General features: G+C 30.4%; 2 protein-coding genes across 2 annotated transcripts; one reads left to right on the top strand and one right to left on the bottom strand.

Annotated features, from left to right (window-relative positions):
- Positions 1-226: 226 nt before the first annotated feature.
- Positions 227-1,057, bottom strand: LOC113381881 (the record flags this gene model as incomplete). The annotated part of the gene is made up of 1 exon (XM_026620534.1): positions 227-1,057. A coding segment is annotated over exon 1 (831 nt), but the record flags the coding sequence as incomplete, so codon positions are not given.
- Positions 1,058-9,109: 8,052 nt separating this feature from the next.
- Positions 9,110-19,941, top strand: LOC113381880 (protein eyes shut-like; the record flags this gene model as incomplete). The annotated part of the gene is made up of 7 exons (XM_026620533.1): positions 9,110-9,252; positions 10,201-10,349; positions 11,628-11,858; positions 12,085-12,198; positions 14,878-15,117; positions 18,627-19,099; positions 19,610-19,941. Coding segments are annotated over exons 1-7 (1,682 nt in total), but the record flags the coding sequence as incomplete, so codon positions are not given.
- Positions 19,942-20,313: the final 372 nt, after the last annotated feature.

The following is a 20,313-nucleotide window of genomic DNA, read 5'->3' as shown; positions in this document are numbered from 1 at the left end:
TACTATTTATGTAAACCTATATAAACGTCGTCGTGCAATTTATATGCTCTTATATGTTTTATATAAAATACGAATAATGAAAGTTACAGTATTTTTTTTTTATTTTATTTTATTTGGCCTCTAATAACAATACAGCCACATACATTATTATATTAACAATAGACAGTAATTATATATTTATACCACTTAATCTAATAAAATTAACCAAAATACTATAGCACTTTACACTTCTTAATATTGTAACTAAATTAACTGGTTTTTCTATGCAACTACACTCATGCAGCTTATTCAACATATCTTGTCTGTTCTTCTCAAACAGTCCACACTCCAATATTAAATGTTCACTACTTCCAACTGCTTTACCACACCTACATACATTCGAAGCTGCAACACCTATCCGATGCAGGTGTGATGGAAAGCTTCCATGGTTTAATCTTAACCTCGTTAATGTTACTAAGGTTCTTCTATCCTCGAATTTGAAACTTTCTTGCCACATTCTGCTTCCCACTGCTGGATTGCATATTCTATAATAGGCCCCTCTAGTCTCATTTGGATCGATCCATACTTTTTGCCACTCTTTAAAATTTCTATTTTTACACCGTTTTACATAATCCTTGTATGTTGCTACATGCATAATAGATCCATTTTTTGTTGCTTGTTTTGCTAATTTATCAGCTATTTCATTTCCTTTGATTCCTGAGTGAGCCTTAATCCATATTATTTTAATGGTATACCCTATTCTCATCAGCCTAATAATATCGAACCACACTTCATAGAACAATATATCTGATGTCTGAGTTTTGTTGTATAAATTTTGTAGAGTTTCTATACTACTTTTACTGTCGGTGAATATAACTGTCTTCATTATTTTGTGCCTTTGAATTAACTCTATTGCCTTTTTAATAGCAAAAATTTCCGCAGTAAAAATTGAAGCAAAATCAGGCAGTTTATATCCCAACTTAATGTTCAAATTTTCCAAATATATTGCGCAACCCACTTTCTGATCAAGCTTAGATCCATCAGTGTAAATTACATTGTAATCTCTTATTTTTGCCATGTTTATATTAAAAATATCATCAGAAATGCTATATATATCCAGATAAAGTGTATTATAATATGGGTGTTTTGTATAATTAATACCTTCCTCTTTTATTTTATTTACATACAAATAGCTATTAACTAGGCATGGTTTTTTTCGCTTTTGCCAATACTTATATATTGTAGTATCTATTGAAATTTTACCTACTTTGTCTATAATTTGATTATCCTGTATTATTATTTTTTTTTAAGTATGAATTTGTCACAAATGAACTGTCGTCTTAGGTATAAAGGCATCTCCCCACTTTCCACCAAAAGGGCATTAGTGGGAGTGGATCGCATAGCCCCCATACAAATTCTCAAACAGTTATATTGAACTTTGTCCAATACCCTACAGTAAATCGAATTATTAAATGAAATACATCCATAATCAAAAATGGGTCTTATTAGTGTTTTATAAAGATTCAAGGACGTAATAGGGTGTGATCCCCACCATGTACCATTCGTCATTCTCAAAATATTTATTCTTTTTTCTACTCTTTTAATCACATAATCCATGTGTTGTTTGAAAGATAACTTTTGATCAAATATAACCCCTAAGAATTTGTTATATTTTTGTACTTTAATGATGTGATATTTACTATTTATCTTATCCACATGATTAATATTTCTGTGTCTTGTATAAATACCAATTGAACTTTTATTATCTGATAATTCCAGACCTTTCTCTTCCAGCCACACATGAAAGCGATCAATATTCTTACTCATTACCTCACAAGCTTCTTGCAGGCTTGCTTTTTCTACATAAATAACCACATCGTCCGCATACTGCAAAATTTTTGTTTCTGGCTCCAAGATCCCTTCTATATCTCTTACGTATATCGCATATAATAAAGGGCTTAAAATACCTCCTTGTGGTAATCCTTTATATATTTTTCTTGGACCAATTATTTTACCATTTATTCTAAAATATAATTCCCTTTCAAAGATATTATTAGTAACTGCCCTAATAAAATTACATGGTAATCCAATCTTTGACATAGCTTCTGATAATGTTTTAGGTAAAACATTATCGTATGCACCCTTGATGTCACTAAAAAGTGCCACAACATACTTATTTTTCGCAAAGGATTTATATAAGTCACTAATAAAATTACTTAAACTATCCTGTGTTCCCATACCCTTCCTAAAGCCAAATTGACTTTTTGGTAGAATTCCATATTTTTCACTCCACCACTCCAGTCTTCTTTTAATCATTCTGTCCTTTACCTTTGAAACACAGGATGCAAGAGAAATCGGTCTATACGCGGAGATCTCATTCGCATCTTTATTAGGTTTTTTGATTAAAATTGTAATATACTTATTCCAGGCCCCAATTACTTCCGGATTTGTCCATACTTTATTAAACAATTTGAGTAAAATCTCTTTTGCCACCATTGGCAAGTTTATGAGCATAGAATAAAATATTCCATCCATACCTGGTGCGGTATCGGTACCTTTAATTAAAGCAATTTCTAATTCCCACAATGTAAAAGGTTTCACTAATAGGAATGTTTCGCGTCCAAAAACCTTTTTATCGACATTGAAATAATCATTTTTAACACTAGATGGAGCATAAGAATCAATAATATTATCAATCATACTTGGGTTAACGTTTTCTTGTAAATTTTCAGGTTCTATATATTTTTTCAAACATTTAATTGTTCTAAATACTTCCCTGGTAGACGTATTTGGTTTGATATTATTCGTATATTCATGCCAACTATCTCTCTTCTTTCTGCTGAATATCGTTCTGATTTCAGCATTAATATTTTTATATATTAAATAATTATGGTAGTTAGATTTCTGCCTATAATTTTTTTCTGCATCTCTTCTTTTCCTAATAAGTTCGTCGCACTCATTATCCCACCAAATAGGTTTAAAGTGTTTAATATTGGAACATATTCTCTTTTTTGGTATACTTTTCTCCGCTGCAATATTGATTATGTTCATAAATTCTGTATAAGCAACAACCGGGTCATTTACTACAAAATCATTTGAGTAATACTCAATTACTTTTTGGTATTTTGTCCAGTCGGCAGCTTTGCAGTTCCAATATTCCTTAGTTCTATTTATAATAGGTGATTCTTTTAGTTGCATAATTATTGGATAGTGATCAGATCCAAGAGAATATTTCCTGACATTCCATACAATTTTATGTGCCACCTCGTGAGTACACAATGTAATGTCTACTACTGTCGAACTATTCTTAAAATTCAAAGTCGGATTCCCGTCATTTAATATAATTAAATTGTTATCATTAATAACTTCCAATAAGTTATTGCCAAACTTATCATTCCAATTACACCCCCATGCCATATGATGAGCGTTAAAGTCACCACAGATTATGTAAGGTTTGGAAATCTGACTTAATAAATCATTCCATTGACTAACGGAAATATTATAGTTAGGTACAATATATACCGAAATTATAGATAGTTGTTGTTTTCCTGCACAAAATTCTATACCAGATATTTGGAATTTATTTATATCAATTGTTCCCATATTAAAAGCTAACACTTTATTTATAATTATTTTATCCTTAACTAGAATTGCAGTACCACCATACCCATCCTTTCTGTCACAGCGCACAGTCTTATATCCCCTGAGCGAAAATTTCCTATCGCTCTTCAACCATGTTTCTGAAAATGTAGCAATATGTACTTTGTTTTCAAATAAGAAATGCTCAATACTACTTTTGTTATGTATCAAAGACCTACAGTTGAATTGTAGAATATTTGTTTCCATAAAATAAATTGTAATTGTGATTGTATAATTTTCTTTTGCACATTTTCCCTGTACTCATTAACCTTAATTTATGTTAATATATAAAAATTTGTAAACTTTCTTTTGTTGTTGAATTTATTCTATTTCAAACTATTATTCCGTACCTGTATCTTCAATAACATTACCTAATTTATTAGTTTCCATCTTTGCTTTTTCAGTACACAATGATTCTATTTCTTCTTCCAGGGCTGTCCATATATTATCTGTGTTTATCTCTTTATTAAAACTTAATCTTTGCCTTATTTTGTTAAAAATTTCTTTGAATTGTTGCTTCATCTTCTTTTTTTTTTCTTTCTCATCTTCATTTTTATTTGGGTTATTTTCTTCACTATTATATTTCGTTAATTCCTTTCTCCTTTCCTTGTATTCTTCCGAATTTATTCTTTTTTGTCCTCCTTCAATTCTAAATGTCGTGCGCTTAGGTTTTCTAATTTTCAATATATTTTCTTCATTAATTTCTATTTCTTTTTCTTTTATATGATTTAACATTTCAAACTTGTTATTATTAAATCTGTTTAATTGATTCTCTGACTGTTTAATTAATGAAGGAAATACATTTTGATAATCTCTGTTATAAAATTTGGTCTGTACTATATCTGCATATGTTCTCTTACGCAGTATTTGCTTAGCTTCACTTATAGAAATATTCTGATATGCTTTCAGCTCCTTCAATTTTTTATTATATAAATACGTTTGACAATTTCTATCATTCGCTTGATGATTATTTCGACATAAAGCACATATTTCTAATTGACTCACACATTCTTTTACATCATGTTCATCCGAGCATTTTCTGCATCTTTGCCTGCCCTGGCACTGAATCCTAAAATGGCCGAACCTCCAGCATTTGTGGCACTGTATAACATTTTCAATAAAAGGTTGAACCTCGCAAGCCACTGAATGAATAAATACATTTTCTGGAAGATAGCTGCCCCTGAACCAAATCTTTACTCTTTGTGTTTTATAACTGCTGTTATATGCCTTTTTATTTTTAATACACTTCACTTTAATAATTTCAACATCCGTTTTAATGCAACTCATGATTTCATCTTCTTCAATCTCTGGGTCTACATTAAATATAATACCAATTCTCGTAGTTTTATGCTTCGGAATATAAGTTTTAATATTATACTCGTCCAGTAATTTCTGTTTTACCACTGTATTAGCACTCTTCCAATCATTAAAACATATCTTTATTTTATTTATACCTATAGCTACAACATTACTTATCTTATTACTAACACTTGACACTTTTGTATGTAAAATTCTTCCTAACGCCATTGGATGTAGTCTACCTAAATTTTTATCTTTTGATTCTGCATATATAACAAATGGACCTTCGCTCCTTTCATCATAATAGAAAAACTCCTCTTCATAAGTTTTTTTATTTAAGTTACTATCCATTTCTTCATTTACTTCACTTGCCCAATCGATATTTACATCGTTTTCATTAATTCCATCATTATTAGTTTTCTCTAAACGTGTTTTGTTAACTTGTACTTCAATTTCACCTTTTTTCCTTATCACACTTAACTTTTCGCGATTCTTATCAAATATTTTATTACTTAACAATCTTCTTTTCTTTCTAAAATCTATTACTCCCTTTTTAATACTTTTCTTATTACTTTTTTTATATTCACAATTTTTCACTAAATTAATTTCACTAACTTTTGTTTCATTAATATTATTATCCAAATCATTTATTTCATAATCACTAATGTCATCCATTTCGTATTCAAACTCTTCTATTGACGTAATTCTGTTATCAACTGGATTCAGTTCACAATCCTCAAAATCATGATGACCACTGTCATCGTCGTCACTCTCCTGGCCGTACTGGCCGGACTCCATTGTTCACTTACTGACTTACTCGCTCTTATCAGATTATATAATTTTATTTACCGATGTGTATCGCACGAATGCTCGATGCAGACTGAGTTACAGTATTTATAATAATCTATTTGAAGAAATTTAATATGCATCGAATATTTCATTACGGTACGAAAAGTTTCAGCAATTTGCTTTAAGGCATAATGCCATGCACCACTAGTTATATTATTTACATCGCACAAATACATGTTTGGCCCATTATTCCAAACCTCAATACTTTTTTATAATTCAACGACTTTTCGCTGGACTATGATAATTTAGGATATTCATATGGACCATCGCCACGTTAAATTTCTTTAAAAACGTAAAACAAAATTGTTCAACATTTGTTCTTCATACAAATTGTCAAATTTATTTCAAGATTTTTTTGCAAAAACGTGTACGAAAAGTTACACACTTTTTTTGCAATTTTTGGCACGGCTCTTTTGTTAAATCAGAAAGGTCGAAAATCGACTCACACACGAATACAGTTTCCAATTCTGATATAGATTCAGAATGGCTTGAAACGTTAGAAAAATATCAAAAGAGCAGATTTTCTGACAAAATCATAAACTTCTCCTTCTGAAAGTTTAAAATAGTAAAAAATATAATAATTATCTGCATGCCTCGTCACTGTGTCAAGTTGTTCTTTCTAGTTCAAGATTGAGAGCTAGAGGACAGAAAATCACTTTCTGACGATCAGACGTCCTTGGTTAAGACGGCATCTAAAGGTGTGATAATCGCAGTAAAATTTGCAAATAGTGGTAGAGTTGGATTTAATTTTATCAAACGCGTTCTGAGAGAAAAATGATTTTGAGAGCGAATACTAAAAACAAGAAAATTTCATTTTGTAGTTTTATATTAATTATATTTAACGTTTTCAAGTTAAATGATAAATTTTATATTAATATTAAAGAATAAATAAGCAATTTTATTTTTATATTTTTTTATTATTTTGAACAGCAAATCGGAACTACGAGTCCTATAAGCTGTTGTGCTATAAGATGAATTATTATAAATTATTAGTACAATTTCTGCAACAGGGTGAAGTATACTTCACCGCATATATGCCCTGGGATGCAGTAATACCGGATTAGGGCTATTTTCACGGTATTAGGGCTATTTTCACTGTATTGGTATATTGGTTAACAAATTGAAAAATAAGTTCCATACATCATTCATTCATTAGATTTATATAATATCATATATGTTTACTTTATTTCAGCAACAATAGGAACTTAAGAGTCTCATGAGCTGTTATGTTAATACTTAAAAACTATGTAGATATTTTAGAAGACAACCCAATTTAAATTTTCTAATATTAATACAGAATTTTTATTTCGATGCAGCAATGGACGATAAGGGCTGTTTTCACAGTATACATTAAATTTATATTTTTAAGTTAAAACACCACTTCTTGATATCAAGTTGTTCGAGGTCGGTATTGAATCTAGCAAATGACTTATGAAAAGTAAAACCAAAACTTCAATCTACCATTGTTACATTGTCAAATCTCATTTATTCGCTGATATGATATGGCTCATTTCTGCTAGCTTAAATCATCCGTTACTTGCTGTACGATAAAATTAAAAAAGTATGAAATACAAGTATCACTCTATAGATAAATTTTTAAATCCGGATATGATGCTAATGCTGTTACAGTTTGCTGGACATTCCAAGTTTACGGTTATAGCTGAACATAACCATAAGTAATTGGTTTCATAGCTCGTTACGAATCGCTCATGCATTCAATATTATTGCATTTATTTGATATATATATATATATATATATATATATATACATGTAATAATAATATGGTCCAATTTGCTTTTAGTTTATATACACAAATATCCTGATAACACTTGATTCAAATAAGTAGAGAAATTCCAATTGGTCAGAATGAAAACAAAAATTGATTCATTTTTTCCCAAACACATATTTTCTGTGAAATGTTAAGAAGAATCGTACTGAAGGTATTTAACTTTACTATTAGTTTCGATTTTTCTTAAATACAAAAAATGATTTTTTCTGTAATTTATTACGGTAGGGCCCGGCACAAAGTCCCAATTTGACTTTGAGCAATTGTATTGTTTACAAGCAAATCAATTAATCACAACAAATAATACATATTAAACAAATAACTATCTGACTATGCTCAGTAAAAATTCGTGAAAGAAATGTGTTTCGTGTTTTTTTTAATTTGTAACCTGGTCCATTTTACCCCATATGCGGAAAAATTGTGACGGCCAGAAGACAAATAGGTCCAATGTTTTATTTTAATTTTAAAGGATTTTTACAAAATAATAACTACATTGTTCAATCAATGCAAAGTATAAACGTCATGGGCGAATTTTTTTTTACAGAGATAACACAGTAAATTACCTTGACCAGGGTAAATGTACAATTGGTCTATGTTACCCCAACCAGGTTCAAAGTTTTATAGAGATTGTATAAAAACGTTGTTGAATCTTACTAAAAATCAACAATACAACTTATAAAACAATTAAAAAACATATACTTGGGTATTATATTAAGGTCTCGTCCAAAAGCAACAGTGGTCGCAACCAAAACAAATAACAACGAAGGAAAATACTTTTGTTATGGATTTCTATACATTAACGTTTTCCTCCCGATAGCATCGTCGTAAAAATCAAGGCGATGACGGGTTATACATCTTTCTTCGTCTAATTTCAAATATTGTTAAAAAATTCTTAACTTTACAGTTTTTTGAGATATCGTGAGTGAACCTTTATACCCGCGGGCCTTTGATCCCCGCTCTACCCTGTATGATTATTGCATTGCATTACAGTAATAAAGTTTGTAAAATAGGATTTTAATACAAGAAAGTCATAAAAGTATGCATTTTAATAGAAAATTGTAGTTAAAATTGAGTAAAGTATGTGTCTATTTATTTTAATAATATTTAATTTTAATAATAATTTAATTAATAAAAAAATATAAGTTCATTGTGTTATGAAGCATTCGTCGTAAGTGACTCCACAAGATGTCAAGTTCAAATCTCTCGCTACCTACAACCTGATATCAAACGACAGTAATCCGGTTTTAAAGAAGTAGACACAAAACTTTTTACATGTGAAAATAGCTTTCCCGGAGATCACATCTCGCTGAAAACTGTAAAAACAATTTAGCGCGATGAGAAACAAACCCAAACAACAAACAAATTGAGTTACCTTCGAATAAGGCTAGAACGCAGGAAAAAATATCACAATAGAACACTGAGAATAGTTTTTATTGCGATTCAAAGAATTAAAAAAAAATACTATAATGTACTTCTATTACAAGTTTAGTTTTTTAGTAATCAGTTTGTTTTACTATTTTTTTCAGTGCGGGTAATGCGGTTCAATAGTTCAAAAGATGCGGGCGCCCGGTAGCGCGGTACCTATTGCGGCCCTAGTAATTGCAATATCATGTTTGTATTGGGCTCCTGGAACAAGGGCTGGATTTGCTTGTCTTAGCAATCCATGTTTATTCGGAGTTTGTCTAGATGATTTAAACAGGTCAGTGATAAAATTCATAATAGACAAATGTATTTAAAAATCATTAAAGTAGTTACATGTGATATAAATTTTGGTTGTATCATAGTTTTATTGCAAATCATAAGTAATTATTCAAATGAATTATTCAAATTTTATCAAATCATAAATAATTATTTAAATAAAACTTAAAATTTTTATAGCATATTTTTTTAATATTTATCATTGAAAACCTTATATTAATTTTCATTGTTCGAAACTTTCTTATACCAATTAATCAACGAAAATAAATTGCATAATAAATAGCATAATTGCACTACTGTCTTTTATACAGTTTGGTATTTATGTTATTATAAATAAGTCAGGATATAATAACAACTGCATTCACAGTTGCAAACAAATAAATTTTTAATTGAAATAGATATTTTGAGAAGAGTAAAAATTATATAATATATGAAATATTTCAATAATTTTATTGTTGCAAATAATTTGCATCTTCATTAATTTTGCAAGGTTTTTAGAAATTTTTTTTTTAGAAAATCATTTTTCTACGCGTGGGCTAGCACCAACTAGTTCCAGGTTCGCTGGATTGATTCCCGCTACCGCCGTAGCCCGACATCAGGCAGCTTTGATGTCAAATTTCCACTTGGGATTATAGACCACAATATAATTCCAAGTGGAAATCGTCCTTCGTGGACATAGCTGCAACATCCAATCATATGCAACTATTAGACGTAAGAGCTAATATCAAAAATATCCCACACATAAGAGAATGGTTAATCGATGGATTGCCTCTCATGAAATAAAGTAGTATTAAGTCGTTAACCAACAGCTTATAGAACATATAGGAGTTCTGATTGCTGTTCAAACAATAAATAAATAAAAAAATAAAAAAAAAATTTCTACGCCTACACAAAAGGTTTTTCATCATTCAAAAAATTTTAAAAACAAGTATTTTATTATCATTTGCAGTACGTATGCTTGTTTCTGCATCGATGGATATACGGGAGTGCAGTGCCAAACCAATTGGGATGAGTGTTGGTCTTCACCATGCAAAAATGGTGGTACGTGTATCGACGGAGTTGCTCAATACAATTGCTCGTGCCCCGATGGATTCACAGGTCTCAATTCAAAACTTATAATTTTAATTTAAAAACATGTAAATTTACAAACGAGTGTAACAATGAAAGTCAAAATTTTACATTTATTAATTCAAAAAGTTTTTATCATGGGACTGAAGTTATCGAACATTTTCGGTACTATTAAAAATTAGTTTTTTTGAAGTAAAACTTCTTTACGCGCGACCTAGGTGTAAATCCGTACAAATGCAACGGAAGTCCGATACGCCCAAACTATAATGGTTGACATATTAATAAATGTGTGCATCACGAGTATTATCATATTACTAGTAAACATCATTCAAAATTGTTATATGATGTATTTATTTTCACTTAAATTGGTTGGGAATCGTGCTAATTAGTTTTTGGTACAGATCGGCCGGGCCGTTTTCTTGTATTAAAGTGTTAAAAAAATTTTTTTCGACGATTTGTATGAATTTTTTTTTGACGAATACTGAAATATTACGGCCCTACGACAACTCGTTTAACTTTAAAAATTCGTCAAAGTTTGCAAAAATTAGAATCGTTTTTTGGCATTTGTCAAAAATAGATTTTTGATCGACGTTTGCTCCAAAGCGCTTGAACCGATTTCAGAAATTTGAAAACCATTTGATGTATCTCAATGCCGATCTGCCGTTTTTTTGTAACTTGGGAAGAAGTGTTAAACTTTTCGTCCACATTTAAGCTCATACTACCGAATCGATTTTAAAAAAACCAAAACTGTTCGAAAGATATTAATTTGGAATGATACTGATTAGTTTTAGGTGAAAATCTACCGACCCATTTTCTTGTAATTAACCGTTGAAACAAAATTAAGCCGATTTTTATGGAACTTTTTTGGCGATATATATCATGATCTTATAGAACTTACAGAAATATTACGGGCTTATGACTAGTAGTTTAATTTAAAAAATTCATCGAAGTTTGAGAAAATGAGTAGTTTTTCTGACGTTTGTTAAAAAAAATTAGACGATTTACTTGGTTTAACGATAGAGCACTCAGTCTTAATTACTATACCATTAAAGTCCTTCGGAAACTAGTTCAATTATAAAAATTATTGATTTGGGAAAATTTGCTTTTGGAAAATACTCCGAGTTATGTCCACTCTGAATACTTTTAATCACACATAAATTAATTTATTTATCATGGATTTAGTCGATTATTTACACATATTGGGAAGTTCATGTAACTTGCAATCTTGCAAATCAACTAGTTTTTAATTAACTTCCCGTAGTTTCTCTTTCTTATAACTAAATAAAATCGTAAAATATCCAATGCCAGGTGATGACTGTTCCGTAAACATTGACGAATGTTTATCGAATCCTTGCTTAAATAATGGGACTTGCTGGGATTTTGCAAATGGTTACCGATGTCAATGCGGCCCTGGATTTTTGGGAACCCGTTGCGAACAAGATGTGGCCGTTTGTAATGCTACAGGCTCTGCAAGATGTCGCAATGGAGGAAAATGTGTTGAAGGTCCAGGATTAGAATTTTATTGCGATTGTCAACCAGGTATCAATCACATTATGTTTCACAAATGTTTTGTAATAAAATAGTAATTTAGAATCAAAATGAAATAACACTCATAATTATTTAAAATAGTTAACTTAAGAAAATTGGCATATAATAATACCTGAACTATGAATTTGCCATTGAAGGTTGATGAACTTTCAATTACTTTTGAGTTTTATGTATTTTGAAAGTCAGTTTGATTCTTTATTATAAATTTTTATTTTAGGATGGCAAGGAAGTCTTTGCGAATTGGAAATAGATGAATGCGCTTCTAATCCTTGTCAAAATGGAGGTGTTTGTGTAGATAAACTTGCAGATTATGCTTGCGCATGCTACATTGGTAAGTTTTTCATAAAACATTCTAGTTTTGTTTGAAACAAATTAAATTGCATTTTTTTTAAATATGTTGTAGAATTTGATATTCAATTCATTCTATTTAATTTGCTTTGGTAAGCATATAGTATACTAAATATATTTAGTATACTATATGCGTACTAAAGCAAATCAAATAAATGAATTGAATATCGAATTCTACAATATATTTAAAAAAATGCAATTTAATTTGTTTTAAATATTTGGCCGGGATCGAACCGGCGGCCTTCTGCGTGTAAAACAGATGTGATAACCACTACACATTAATTTGAACCAGTTTCCGTAGAACTTTAATTTTTTAGTATGTTCATTAAGTCTAAGTACTCCATCGTTATACCAAGTAAATTGTCTAATTTTAATTTTAACAAACGTCAAAAAAACGACTCATTTTCTCAAACTTTGATGAATTTTTAAACTACTTGTCGTAAGGCCGTAATACTTCAGTATTACCAATTACTATAAGACCATGATATTTATCACCAAAAAAAGTTCCATAAAAATCGGCTTAAATTTTTTTAACAACTATTTACAAGAAAACGGCTCGGTAGATTTTCAACTAATCAGTTTCATTCCCAACTAATATATTTTGAACAGTTTTGGATTTTTTAAAATCGATTCGGTAGTACGAGCTTGAATGTGGACAAAACGTTTAATTTTTTTTCAAATTACAAAGAAACGGCTCGGCAGGTCGTTGCATAAAACTGACAAACGAAAACTCTGATCGAGATACATCAAATAGTTTTGAAATTTCTGAATTCGGTTCAGGCGTTTTTGAGCAAACGTGGATGAAACTTCTAATTTTGACAAATGCCAAAAAAATGATACCAATTTTTGCTAACTTTGACGAATTTTTAAAATTAAACGACTTATTGTAGGGCCGTAATATTTTGGTATGATTTAGAAGGCCATCTATCTATCAAATCAAAATCAAATCATCTATCTATCAAAAAATCATGAAAATCGTCGAAAAAATTTTTTAACACTTTACTACAAGAAAACGGCCCGGCCGATATTTACCAAAAACTAATCAGGTAGATTCCCAACCAATATCTTTCGAATTATTTTTGAATTTTCGAAATCGATTCAGAATTGCGGGCTAAAGCGTGGACAAACAATTTTTCACTTTTCTGCATAAACTTCTTCAGGAAGTTAAAAAATGAAAAAAAGCAAAAATAACCTATTTGAAGTGCGCAATCTAACAATTTTACGTGATGTGACCAAATTGTGAGTTTATATATTAGTTCGATATGCCTATACGTGCGTACTGAATATCCTTGACATGCTATATTGACACGTTGTTGAAGTTTAAATCGCTCTCCACTCAGCCAAAAATCTGGCAACTAAATTGTATGGTATTAAACTTCTTGATTTTTCATAAATACGTAATATTATATTATCAAATATAAATTCTTCGAGACATTGATTTCTTAATATTTTTTTTCGACGAATATTTAATTCGTAAAGGAAAACATAAAAATCTCCTTATTAAATAAGCTTTAATGAGCGTTTTGGTTTCGAATTTAACACTTTCGGGACGGCACCGATTTCAAAACAATCTATTTTACCGGCTATAAACTTGATTTCATTGTGTAAGTTATGCAATTTGTTTGATAAAAATTTGTGGTCATTGAAGGACATACATTTATAATAATAATTTATTTTTGATCATTTTATAAAGAATGTTGACGGTCAAAACAATTTCCAAAATGCATAGCTGGTTGCTTTTGACATGTTTTACAATAAAATGCCTCCCTCCTGGTGCTTTTCTCTTAGAACAGGCAATACAATCCCTTTTTCTTTCACTCGCATTTAGAATATCCTGATTAGTCAGTATATTTGGTAATTTTTTTGCTGCCATAATGGTTTATTTTTCTATTATATTGGCTAATAATTCATTTGTAAAATATAAGGTAAAATAATCTATTGGATGTCTTATATTGCTTGGTATTTGTAGTCGGGGTGTTTGTTGATGTATGTCAAACTCGATTATTGAAGGAGAATCGGCACATTCGCTAATGTCTTCCCGCTCTTCATTTATTTTATCTAACTTCTTCTTTTTTTTGGTTGGATAATATCATCATCACATTCATCACTATCATCGGTGCGAATAGTAATTTCGTAAAATTTGCCTGTATGAATGTCTATTTGAAACTCATCTTCACTACTGCTTAAATCACAAAATTTACCAGTCGTTTTGCCATATTTAAAAGCCCTCGGTCGTTTTAAATATTAAAAAAAGACCATATAGCAAAGAAAAAGGCTGAAAATACTACTAAAATAACTTAAAATTATTTTCAAAATACAATATAGTTTATCACTGCTATATGTAATTTATTCAACTTTTCGATGCAAACTGAGTCATTGTTTATAAAATAGTCTGTGCCTAACAGAGTATGTTCAGACAGCCGTCCCCAAAGTGTTAAAATAAATATTTTAAATAATTTGCATGTTTGATAAATGACATAAACGTCTTATATAATAAGTCAAAGAATACGACTAAACAAAGTCAACATTTACAATATAATTGCATTAGATTGAAATTTCAACATTTTTAACGAAATAAAATAGTATATCTCATCAAGCAATGCTACTTACTTGACTTTCTTGATCATCCTGCAGAAAATATTTTGACCATTATTTTAAATAGGTTACACGGGACACGATTGCGAACGACCAGTTCTGGAATGTTCTGATAATCCATGTTCCAATGGATCATTGTGTCTCATGGAATTCGGATATCCGCGTTGTTATTGTGTACCTGATTACCATGGCGAAAAATGCGACCAAAAATATGACGAATGTCAACTGGGTCCTCGGTGCATTAATGGAGGGACCTGCATAGATGGAGTAGATGGTTTTACATGCTCCTGTCCACAAGGCATATCTGGTGAGTTCAGAGAAAATAATTTTAAACTTGCATTCTGATTTTTATTATTATTTACTATTAGATAACTAATCATTATGCGAATTTAAGCACTTAAACCTAAATATCTATGCCCCAATTCATTATTTACACATATCGTGAAGTTACGACAAAAATATCAAAACATTCTAAATGTCTTGGTATTTGATAATATTTTTGGATTTTATCAAAAATCGCCATTTTGACAACCAATGGTGACTTATTTTCACACCAAACCTGATTAATCATTCATTATAAATATATTATATTCTATTATTGTCTAGGATATCACTCGACTATCTATCATTAGGTAGTGATATAATTAAAAATGTATATGCAATATCCCATTCCGAACAATTTTGTCGTAATCGTAAGAAATATTAAAAATCATGAAGTATATATATACTACAACATCTAAGATGCAAGTTTTTTAAAAACGCAAAGCATATGAATATGAATTGTCTTGTCTAGTCTTGTGGTCAAGAATAACGACGATAAACTTGCATTTCAATATTCCTAACTTAGTTCATACTTAAGTTTCGAAAAATATATCCAACTACGGAAAGTTCAAAAAATGCAAAAATATTTCTTTTTCGAAATAAGTAGGTACATGCATCAGTGGCGTAACTAGACCCTCCGGGGCCCGTGGCAAAGTCTTTCGATGGGGCCCTATCGTGGTACTCAATTTTTAATTTATCTAATTTTGTTTAATAAACGCGAATAGTCATTTACACGCTGTTTTTCTACTGGCTAAAACAATTTTTAATGAATTTTATCACAATTAGCAAACCAACTTCGATTAATTTATATTTTATGGCTTTAAATTATAAAATTATACAAAAGGCAGAAAAGTCAAGTATTGATTTAGAGGTATAATTATAATTTAGTTGTAATAATATAAAAATAACAAAAAATACACAAAACTTAATTTTTATTGAAAATCAAACATGAAATATTAGTGAATATATTCAACGTTAGAATAAATGGAAACTAAAAAACGTATTTTTTTAATAAACAAAATTTTAAATCTTAAATTTAATTATTACATAATCTTCCATTAACAATTTCTTGTTTTATTGATTTTCTTTATTTTATTGATTAAGTAGTGACGTTCGATCTTCATGACAATTTATGATTTAACTAGTTGGTATTGGTATTTTGCCTTGCGGCAAGTTACATGAACGTCACGATATATATAATTAATCGACTTAATCAATAAAATATAAATTAATTTATGAGTAATTAAAAGTATTCCAAGTGGATTTATTATACATAATTGAAAACGAACGAACACGTTTTCTCTAAAAGCTTATACATTTCTGAAAACGATTCAGGCATTTTTGAGAAAACGTCGATCAAAAGTCTAATTTTGACAAATGCCAAAAGAACGATACTAATTCTTGCAAACTTTGAAGAATTTTTAAAATTAAACGACTTGTCGTAGGTCCGTAATATTTTTAGTATGATCCACAAAACTATGAATATGACCGTCAAAAAAAAATCGTCGTAATTTTTCTTTTTAAACTTTATTACAAGTAAACGGCCCGGCCGATCTTTACCAAAAACTAATCAGCACGATTCCCAACCAATATCTTTCGAACATTTGCGGACTAAAACTTGAACGGAAATTTTTTCATTTTTCTGCAAAAATTTCTCAAAAAATCTGTTCACACACACGCACCCACAAACACATATATACTTTTTACAAATTTGGTCTCATTCGATTCAGAATGGCTTGAAACAGGGCCACGGGCCAGGGAGGCCCATCGAGCGTAAGAAATATCTAAAGCAAACTAACGATTTATACAAAAAATAAATGACTTGGACGTAGTTATCGAGCGGTATTGAACTTTAACTTGTAAGCTAATGCTTTAAAAGAATTTATTTCTGCTGCAAAATATTTTGAAAAGATTTTAAAACTTTGTATGTGCTTCACTAATACGGCGAAATTCAAAATTAAAACTAAGAAAAAATACGTAAACACTTTAGGACATAAATGTCTATCAGACCTGTCACTATTGTTCCTAGGGACAGAAACTTTAGAATCTAAAGATCACTTAATAATTCAGTTTTTCGAATAAGGGGAGAATATTTTTATCTGGATCATTTATGAAAAGCTCGGAAAATTATAGAAAATTAGATAGAAAAATAATTAGAATGATAAATAACTATTCTTCTAATTTTATGTATTTTTATATTTTGTGATAAAAAATTTCCTCTTAAGGGGGCCCCGAAACAAATTTTGATACGAGGCCCCGCGAAGGCCTGCTGTCGATGCTGTGAAAAGAGTTCTTCACGTGTTTGTTTTTTATCTTAAAATTCGATAAAGTATAAATTATTATATATACAATAATAAATTCATTAATTCATTCTTGATATATTATATAAACTAAAGATTTTCCGATGCAGATCCATCGCAGCTCGTTATCGCATAAAAGATAAAACACTTAAAATACTTTCGCTGTGAGGCGGCGACTCCTTTGGTTTTAACTAACTAAATATTCGGCCGAATGTAAGTTCGATGCAAGTTTGGTTGAATAATTAACTCCGACTTTAAACTTAAAAAATAAAAATATAAGTTTCAAATGAAATAAAATTTATGTACAATGTTATAAGGTATTTCCGAATCTCGATTTCCTGGGTCGGGGCCCCCTTAGGTCGGGGGCCCGTGGCATTTTGCCACCCACGCCACCCTATAGTTACGCCACTGACATGCATCTATCACGTTTTGGGAGCTAGTATGTTTTCTATTTCGTTTTTGGTCATTATAATAGTTTAATACTATAATAAACAATACAAAACATCATTGCGAACAAATACAACATAAAACTACTCAAAAAACATGGTTTATAAATAAATTAATTTTAAATTATAACTTTTAACTTTTTCTATTATGCATTCATTTTTACTTTATTCACTTTTCGTTATTTTGTTTTTCGAAATACATATTTCATAGCTAATGGACTGAAAGGAGTTCGGCAAATTATATGTTATATGTGGATACAATATGGAAATATAAAAGAAATGATATAGCTTTTATTGTGCGTGCGAAACCACAGATATTTTTGAAATTATCATAATCAGATTTTCGGGAATTCGTAGAAATATTTATTGTACTTCCTCACTAACATAGCTTTCAAGAAATATAAAGATGTTATATTTCTAAACACAAAGCTTAACTCAGATTTAACTAATAGTATATAGTTATTAATACACACATGGCTTTATTTACAGGTCTTCTATGCGAATGTTTAGAACTGCCTTATGGTTTATTGGATTGTTCTTATGTTCGGCCAAATTTAACTACAACCACTACCGAAATTATAACTTTTACGACAACTGAAACTACTACGATCATAGAAACAACATCTTTATCAACAACAACAGAAATTCCGACCACAGAGATACCAACCACAATAATAGCTTTTACATCGGAACCCACTAGCACAGAGCTCACTACCCATATGTTTGATATCACTACAAAATCAATGAAGCACAAGATACTGTCGAACCAAGAACAATCGAAGAAATTTCTACCACAACGGAAGATTTTACGAATATAATATTTCCAACTACTTTTGCACCACAATCGTCAGTAATTAATAAATCGACGGAACATACGACGGAATTTACAACAATTACGTTCTCGCCAAGTGATCCTCAAACTACGACTATTATTTCAACTTCATCTGAAATAACTGATAGTACTATCACTACTCCTTCAGGGTTGTTAAATGTCACTGATATATCTCATTTTTTCACCGATGAACCCGATGCGAGACCAGGGCAGACATCAACCGAATCAGACACAACAATGCCCTGGACGAGTTCGTCAACTATCAGTTCAACTTTTACATCATATTTGGATTTGACGACTTCTACAGCAACGGTTGTATATGGTAACGAGTGCAAAAATTTATTCTGCGAAAATGGTGGTACTTGTATAACAACTTCTGAGGGAGCAAAGGTAAAGGTTAAATCTATGCATTTCATGCGTATAGTAATAAGAATAAAGATTACAGTTTTCTTAAAAATGCTAAATATTTTGAAGTTTTTTCCAAATTATACCAGCTATAAAAAAAAAGCTTATAAGTATCTCATCTATGTGTGTAATCTGCTCCTCTCAACACCCTACGAATTTAATTTTCCTTACATTTTTCCTGAATGTTTTTTATATTTGTGTAATATGTGAAAAATATTATTTGTTATTCAACTACTCATCGTTTGTTAGTTTTCTTTTTTATGGCATTAGTTATAGGTGGAAAAGCTCAATATCGTACCAGTTATTTACCTTTAGCCAATATTGGTGTTCATTACAATTCTTTATAATATTCGTAATTACGGTTTTAGTCTAATGGTAATTATAATACAACTCATATAGACCGCTTTCATGTAATTGTTTCAATTCTGACTAAAATTGCATTAACTTTTGCAATTACATTAATTATTATCATATAAATTATTTCTTTTATTTCAGTGCATTTGTACATTTAAATACCACGGCAGCACCTGCTCAAGACCAATAAATATTGCGACAGCCGCTTTTGGTGGTACTTCGTTTTTGACACATCGTTTGCCCGATTCGGTCCTGTACGGCCCAAATCCAAGTATCGATGTGAAAGTACAGGCCCGTACTTTAGCTCCTGATGGAGTTTTATTGCATGCTACTGTTGGTGACGATGCTTATATGACTGTTTATTTGAAAGAAGGTCTATTAAAATTCGAATTCAGCTGTGGAGTGCAAACAATGGTTCTTGGAGAAACGAGAGCTCCTGTTAACGATGGAAATGAAATGGGTATAAGAGCAAGGTAAGTTGTGTAATATGATTTTTTTTTTATCAAATAATAATTATTTCAGCATTTCAACTATCCGCAAAGAGCAAGTAGTGAACCTTTATGAATAAAAATAAAAGCACAAAATAATCTGACAACTGACGGTGATTAGGCAAAGGTCTTAATTACTGGTTGAAGATTAATGTAGAATAGACCGTTTTCTGTCTCTGGTAGTAGTTTTATTCTATCGGAGTTTTATTGCAAATGAGCTTAGATAATCCTTGATGCAGATTTTGTACTTGTCTGAATGAGTTTGTATATCATCGTTTACAGTACTAATATCATTTAATATTGTTTTCAATATCTTAAAATTTTAAGACTTTTAATCTGGAAGCTAATTCCCATAGT

This window comes from Ctenocephalides felis, unplaced genomic scaffold (genome assembly GCF_003426905.1).
Source record: "Ctenocephalides felis isolate EL2017-DRISC unplaced genomic scaffold, ASM342690v1 CF-g0.4_SCAFFOLD_03157, whole genome shotgun sequence".
NCBI lineage: Eukaryota > Metazoa > Arthropoda > Insecta > Siphonaptera > Pulicidae > Ctenocephalides > Ctenocephalides felis.
The sequence above is the reverse complement of the archived record's forward strand: the minus strand, read 5'-3'. Positions and strand labels throughout refer to the sequence as shown.